Raw genomic sequence first — 7,659 nt, 5'->3', positions numbered from 1 at the left:
TACTCTTTAATCCTCCTGACACTCTCACTGTTCAGCATGAGGCAAGAAAAACAGACCAGACATTCCTGTTCAATTCAACGTGGACCCACAGCGGCTTGGCATGTCAGCTTTCCAGTGTTGAATTTCAAGAAATTAAAAGCATCAACGGGCTTCATCTGAGTCACAGAACAAATGGAACAATTGTTCCCTTTCAAATGAGCGTGATTCACCGCTATACCTTCTGAAGAACTTGGTTCATGTTCTGAGGTGTAGCAGTAGGTCAGACAGAAGGGGCGTCTCCTGTCCAATCAACATTCTTCAGCTGTTGTTCCATCACCGTGTTTATACAGGTGCTTAAGTTTAATGATCGGATGGAATGTGTGATAATGCCGAGGCAATAACTGCAGTGATAAGCAGCCATTTACTGTGGCGTAGTGTCCAATGTTCTCCAGTCTCAGCAACATTTCCACATAAACATACAGGTTTAGAACACCAGCGGTTAAACAGGCCAAATCCACTAAGTGCAACATAAATGAAAGCGTCCCTTTATCTCTGCTGTACAACAGCACTCCTGTGACGCCTGAATGACTGTGTCATGGATAAAGAGTAAGAACAGGACAAATGACAGATAAGAGCCAGGCAAAGAGCTCGTATCCCGTCAACCAATGGGGGCAGGATTGGGCAAACCGCAGCTTACGACACCAGAATGAGAGGAAGACGGCAAACTAGGACAAGCCGCATAAAGGAGAGGTTTGTGCTTTACAGGAGGTGTTTTTCAAACATTGTGGTCTATTTCTCAAGAAAAAAGATCTTAAGGGTGGTTACTAAGTGGTTGGATTTGTGTATGTGGGTCCGGTTTGTTTGCCCATCTCCATTATAATGTTGCAGGCAGTTGCATTCCAACTGTTTCTGCGAGACTTATCCAGGACTGTCCAAGTCCATAAAGGGGCTAATGTTGCCTTCATCTTAGAGTATTTGCAAATTGTTCTGTGTTTGTCAAGTTTCCTTTACACCTGTGTAATTTCTTGAAATGGGAAAACTGAACTGTTGCCACACAACAGCTCTAAAAGTCGACGATGGAGCATCCGCTTTGTCAGTTTGAAATTCTGCAACCAGCACGCAGTTATACTAACAAAATAACCACGTGTAGATACCGTTATAATCCCATGACATTATCAAGATGTTTTTCTGTCATGACATCCTGAAATTAAAACTATCATTACATTGCTAATAGACAAGAAAAATAAATAGATAAATACAGGTTAATGACAGCAGGTTATACTGACACTTCAACTGAGCGATCGCTGACAAAGTCACAAGAGACTTTCCTGCTAATCAGTACCCAGTCTGATTCATGTCATCAGTCTCGAGAAGACCATTTCCCCCATCCACACTGAAATATAGTCATTACCTGCAGTCCTCGGCCTGACTTTCTGAGCCCAATGTTTTACACCGACCTTAGAAAACTAGTCCCTATTAAAGAAATATAAAAATATACCACATTAACCTTTAGAAGATGGCTAAGGAATGACTCTATAAACTCTCATCACACAGTCTACAGTTGTTCAGCAGTAAACCTAAGCTGAAGGTGTTTTGCAGGCAGATGGTGAAAACTGTGAAGACTGAGGCAAGGTCACAAATACACTTGCTATTCAAGTCGTGCTCTGTCTCCCTTTGCACGTCAAATTAAATGTGGAGGGCTGCTGCTAGCCTCGAGCGTGAGGATCGAATCCCAGACTCAGGTGTCAGTAAATACACCTGTCAATGTGTCCTCCAGCAAGGATTCAAGGTGGATGAGGCCCGACTGGAAAGCTTCCAGAAGTGAATTCGAGCCCACATATGAAGCACAAATACCTGCTGGACTAAAACAGGTGAGACAGGGGATGCTGGGGGAGGTGTGTTGGTGTTTGCGTGCAGGTGTCTGGATGCACCACTTACTCTTTGAGGGTCTCAAAGCCTTGTTCTTTGTACTGCAGCTCCTGCTTCATACAGGCCAGGTCCCGCTTCAGCTTATTCACCTGAGACACAAAGAGGAGAGGGAGGAGCAGATATACAGGGGAAAACTATTAGGGTTTGAAATACTTTAAGGAGTAATGTGGGTGATACTTTTTATTTTTGTTATTTCCAGTAAACTCTGTGAAAAGACCAAAATCGTCATGATTCCCAGCTAAAAAACACAATTAAATCAGCAACTGATAAGGAATTGAAACCACAAATCACATCCAGGAGGAATGAGGTCAGTGCACGGTCATGTGGTTTGAGACTAATTACTCCACTGGAATGGAAGGTGTTGCCCTGACATGTGACTGCCTCTCAATACAAACTCCAGCCTCTCTCTCACAGAGATACCGCTACACTGGCGTTAAGGCCGAGGCAGAACGGTTGCACCAATTTTCACCACCTCTTGTGGTGGAATAAAGGGGGTTATAAACTATCCCACCCCCCTGCTGGCTTGGTTACCCTTTTATACGTAAGGGTGTGGATGAAAAGCGGTGCGATAATCCCACCTTGAACGGGCAGTGTATAGGGGCTTCTCACTGAACAGTCATGTTCATAGGTGCTTTTCTGTTTCACACCACTTGACCTGAATATTTTTGCATTTCAGACTGTAGTGTCAAAATTAGCTCTAGAACACTGTACTGGCCATTTTTTACTTCGCATTTTCACTTATCCACTAAGTGTTTAATGTACTGATGGAAAATAATGACTGTTGCTCTACAGAGATGTGTTTATGTTTAGCTGATCCAGTATCAGCCAGACATAAGCCTGGCAAGTTATGTGGTTGAAACAGGAATGAGAGGCTCTTACCCGACTTTTGGCAGTGGCGATTTCTGCTTTTAGGATCTCTGGGTCGTACTTGCTGGAAGAGGACGACCTGGAATTCACTGCAGAAAAGGTAAGATATAAAGAGAAAAGAGAGCTTTATGTTAAACACAAAATCCTCTTTCTGAGGAGTCTGCCACTTATATTTGTCATTACTGAGCTGTAGCTGGGAATGAGGTCAAGCTGCAAACAAGTTATTTAGTTATTTTCATTTGACCTTATTAGCATTTTCCCCTTTCATTTTTATTTTCTTCATTAATTTTAATTTACATTCAAAACTTGTATTGGTTAGGTATAAAGGTTTTCATTACTGTGTAATTACTTAATAGTTTTTTAAAACACTATCATCACTGTCATTGTGTTCTTGTGATTGAGGCTTGTCTGTACATTACTGTGTTTGAGGACTGAGTCAACTGGAGCTGGTCCTGTTTTTAACCACATATCCATGAGAATTAAGGCTTTTTAACTTTTCTAGTTTAACGAAGCCATGTGCCTTAGGTTTTCTGGTGTGGACAGTATCTGCTTGACCCTTCATCAGGATCTCCTGCTTTGTGTTACAAGCTGTCAAATCCTAGTTCCCTCCCGTTTTTGTATTTCCTGACTCTGCTTCCAATTCTCACTTCCAGTCCCTAAATGTAAAATGAGTCGAGATACACCAGGTGTGGTGTTTCTCCCCCCTCAGTCCCTCCGCTGTACTCACAGCTAGTCTGTGATGTCGACTTGTCCCTCCACGTATCATTGAGCTGCCGATACTCTTGCTGCGCCAGGCGTAGCCTCTGCTCCTTCACCTGGTAGATCTCCTTCTGGGCGCTGAGTGCGTCGCGGGCCACGGCCAGGTAGTCTCGCAGCATGGCCTCCTGCTCCCGCTGCCACTGGGCTCGCGGGTCCTCCAGCTGAGTGCTCTCTGGAGAAAAAGGTCATGAGGAGGAAGATGAGTTATGAGCAACATAATCTGGCAGAACTGTAGCAACAACACACAAACATACTCATCTGTTTCATATTATTTGTATTTAATGGTCCATGAAAACTGAATACTTTTCAACAATTCTTCCAGTTTATGCAAAGAACAACAACAATGTTAAGTCTGCTCAGTAAAGTACAAAATTATCAGAAAGTTCTTATATCATCTTCACAGTTATGGCACACAACAGAAGATACAAGCAAACCCATTAGGAGGTGCAGTTAAGTGTAAACATGGAAGCAGAAAAGGCAGAATTAAAGACAGGACTGAACCAAACATGGAGTGGCAGATGTAGAGATGAGCAGTAGGAATAGCAGCCAGTGAACTCACTGGTGTTGTGGTCGACAGAGTACGCTCCGACAACGGGGTCATACACCTCCTCCCAACCCACCGGCAGCTCATCGCCGATGCAATCAGCAAACGTCAAAGGCTTCGTTTGCCTAAAGAAAACAGCATCAAAAAATAGACTAAGAAACAGAATACACTCCACAAACATCATAGACCTCAACAGTCTGAGAGACAAAAACACCATTATCACCATGTTCGACAACATACTGAATGTTAGTCAGTGGTTTCCTTTCATCTGTCACCGGTCAGTACACACACACATGCCTGGTATGTGCACGTTAGGGCTGTGCAATTTTGGAAAATAGTCTAATTGCTTTTTTTTTTTTTTTTCAATATTGTGATTTAATATGCAATTTTCCTTCCTTTTCTTCTGTATTATTCACTGCATACAAGCTTTACTGTAAATGACAAGACTTCTATTTCCCTCTTTCCTCTCTATAAAGAGTTATTTGACTGTAGGCCACAGTAAGAGCCAGTGTGGACTGGCTCTTACTGTGGCCTACAGGGGCAGGGGCGGGTAGTGTTTGAGTCCTCTATTCACCTCCAAGGGGGGGGGTCCCCACTAACCAGCCACAATAGGAGGAAACCAGCCAGTGACATTCCACAGGCAGCAACGATGCATCGCCTGGAGGTTTCTGGGGCAACCCATGGCCTCCGAGTGCACTGCAGCTGCCATGGTCAGATGATCACTTTTCCTTTTTACCTGACTGAGTGAGAGGGTTTCAGCGGGACAAAGATTTTAACCCTACCTGGACGGTAATGATAATGTTTAGCTTCTACTGCACCAGCAGTGAAACTCACCATGTAATGACAGGAAAGTGTGACACCAGTTGTGTCCTGTTTTATCAGCGTTTAAGCCAGGATTGTCTAGAACGGGTCAAACAGGCCCATTAGTACTGTTCTAAGGGGTCACAACTCCATCCCATACTGTGAAAACGGGGGACGGCTGTCTTAAGATCGGTATCGTCCATTAAATAACCCATATCAGTCGACCACTGCAGCCGACAGATATTTCCATCAGTATTATGGTTGAAGTCAACATAATACGACTTGGAAATTATATACTGTAGCTCACGGTTTTGTTAAATGCCCTAAACAGCAACAACATGAGGAAAACATACTAACGGAACGGAGCCACATTCATCCACCATGCAAATATTGTGTGTGTCTTTCTCTGTCACAGTTGTGGTTATGTCTGAAGGAAGCGGTGAGGAACATTAATGTAAAAGTGACCGGTGTCTGGATGACAGGCTGATGAAGACAGCAGTGTTTCATATGTCTGAAAAGAGCTAAACAAACAAATGTAAGGAAAACCACCAGTGAGATTTCATCACAAGACAATAAGGAGCAGGGTAAAAGTGAGACTCTTCTCTTTGGCCTTTCTCCTCTGCTGCTTCTTGTGTTTCATGATGGCAGATAAACACAACCGCACAGCAGCAGCACCCTGCTGAAGAGAGAAACCGAACTGGGTCCTTTTTCAGCTGATAAATAATGAAAGGGGCCCAGAGAAGGCCCCTCAGCTCTGCTCTAAATTTAGCTTGGGAAGACAGGGAGGCTTCTGCCAGCCGTTGATCCCAAAAAAGCTGGCTGGTTGGCTGGCTGGGGACCCACATCCCATTATTTGATTGCTCTGTGCTTTCACCCACTAAATCCTATCTTCTAATCGCAGGGCCGAGGGGAGCCACCGGCCTAACCTCGTTGCTCTCCGTCACAGTTTCCTCTCGAAGCAAAGGACCAGCTGGCAGCGGCGGCCCAGCCTCCATTTCACCGACAGTCATTTAATAGCCACTTGCAGTGCTTCTCACATGCTTCACTGCTTTAGTGCTCCAAGTACCTGCGATGGCGGCAGCTCCCACACAACATGGACAAAAGCTATTACCATGGTAACATGGCCGCAACTAAGTGGTTTAATTTTTAATTAATCTGCAACTACTTTTTAATTATTTAATGAATCCTTTCATCACCAAACTGTCCTATGTGATTTTATCAAATGTCTTCTTTTGTCCGATCAATAGTCCTAAACCCAAAGCTGATCACTGGGCAATATGACAAAAAACAATTACATCTAGATTTTTTCATTGTTATGGACAATTTACGATTTAAAATATTTTTCTGTCGACATAAACTCTAAACAAAATGCTTCAAAAATGTTTTGTTTTATCAAAACCCCTACAATGCCAGAGTGACCTAAATGCCATTTAAATGCTGAAACATCTAGAACTGGTGACCGTGGCTGCTTCCCCAGGCTTTCACATCAGATGGCTTCGATAAAATGGCTCGTTGCCAGTGATCCAAATGGACCGACCGCATGCTGCCTGATGACCAGTCCGAAACACCGCAGTGCTGCTCATGTACTTTTTACAAGGGTTAGTCAAGTACTAGCTGTGAAAACATGCACTGAGAAGCCCACACACAGATGACACTACACCTGTACAACGGAGAAGCCAGACACTGAAACACCTGCTACTTTAATTTTTTTATCTTTACTTTTACAAGACAGTTACTGTTTTCAAAAGGACAGCAAGTGGATCTTTATCCTCCCACCGATGTCCTGGGTAGAGCTGAAATGATGAGGTGATGAATTGATCATCAATCCACAGAAAACCTGACAGCAATTAATTAGCGATTAACTTGTCAGCGATTAATTAAAATTATTTTTCATGCATAAATGCTATTCTGTATTAAATATTCTCTGGTTCCACCTTCCCAAATATGAAGATTTTTAAAGAACTAAAAAAACCTGATTGCTTTCAACAGTTGGTTGCACAAAACAAGACAGTGTGAAAGACATCCTGTTAATCAAGAAAATATTTATCTATCTCACTGTGACCTTTGACCACCAAAATCTAATCAGTTCATCCATGAGTCCAAGTGGATGTTTGTGCCAGATCTGAAGAAATTCCCTCCAGGAGATCCTGAGATATCACACTTACAAGGACAGGCCGGACAGACGGACAAACAACCTGAAAACATAGTGCCTCCGAGGAATAATAAAATTAAGCCACGGTTGTGGTCACAGAACAGTGGATAACTCTGCCTTATATAACTGCTAACCTTATTAATTAATAAATACAGGCTTCAGTGGAGAGTGTTAGTGTCACATGACGGTCTGCGTGTTTATAAGAAGCTTATCAAACCAAGACTAAAACTCAGCAGGAGTCTTGTAATGTTTTGACATCAAAGTGGTCAAAAACTGATTGGCAGGATATTAATTCTGATTCCGTACTGGCCGTTAGAACCCCAATATCAGCCAAAGCCGAGCACGCACACCTTCCGAGGTTTTACATACCAAGGTAAACAGCCCAGCCCGGGCCTCTAATGCAAACTGACAAAGCATGTGTCAGAGTGCAAACACACAGGGAGGCGGGCTGCATAGCTGAGTGGTGAGTCAGATACCAGCGCAGAGAAATGTTCATTCAGAGCGGTGTTAAAATTCCTCAAGCGAAGTTATGAGGCGTCAAACTATATAGTCGTTCATGGTCCAGCAGTAAAATAATGACACATAGTTATAAATACTCTGTTAACAGTGTCAACTGACAAAGCATCCA

At 43.2% G+C, this 7,659-nt stretch overlaps 1 protein-coding gene across 1 annotated transcript in view; it reads right to left on the bottom strand.

Moving 5' to 3' along the window:
* wwc1 (WW and C2 domain containing 1) overlaps positions 1 to 7,659 on the bottom strand; it is a 54,077-nt gene that overhangs the window by 41,509 nt on the left and 4,909 nt on the right. Inside the window, exons 2-5 of the mRNA XM_020615167.1 lie at positions 4,094 to 4,203; positions 3,503 to 3,706; positions 2,788 to 2,864; positions 1,918 to 1,997 (exon numbers count right to left, since the gene is read on the bottom strand). Of these exons, the coding sequence (XP_020470823.1) occupies positions 1,918 to 1,997; positions 2,788 to 2,864; positions 3,503 to 3,706; positions 4,094 to 4,203 (471 nt within the window). The remainder of the gene's footprint in view (positions 1 to 1,917; positions 1,998 to 2,787; positions 2,865 to 3,502; positions 3,707 to 4,093; positions 4,204 to 7,659) is intronic.

This window comes from Monopterus albus, unplaced genomic scaffold (genome assembly GCF_001952655.1).
Source record: "Monopterus albus unplaced genomic scaffold, M_albus_1.0 scaffold159.1, whole genome shotgun sequence".
NCBI classification, from domain to species: domain Eukaryota; kingdom Metazoa; phylum Chordata; class Actinopteri; order Synbranchiformes; family Synbranchidae; genus Monopterus; species Monopterus albus.
The sequence above is the reverse complement of the archived record's forward strand: the minus strand, read 5'-3'. Positions and strand labels throughout refer to the sequence as shown.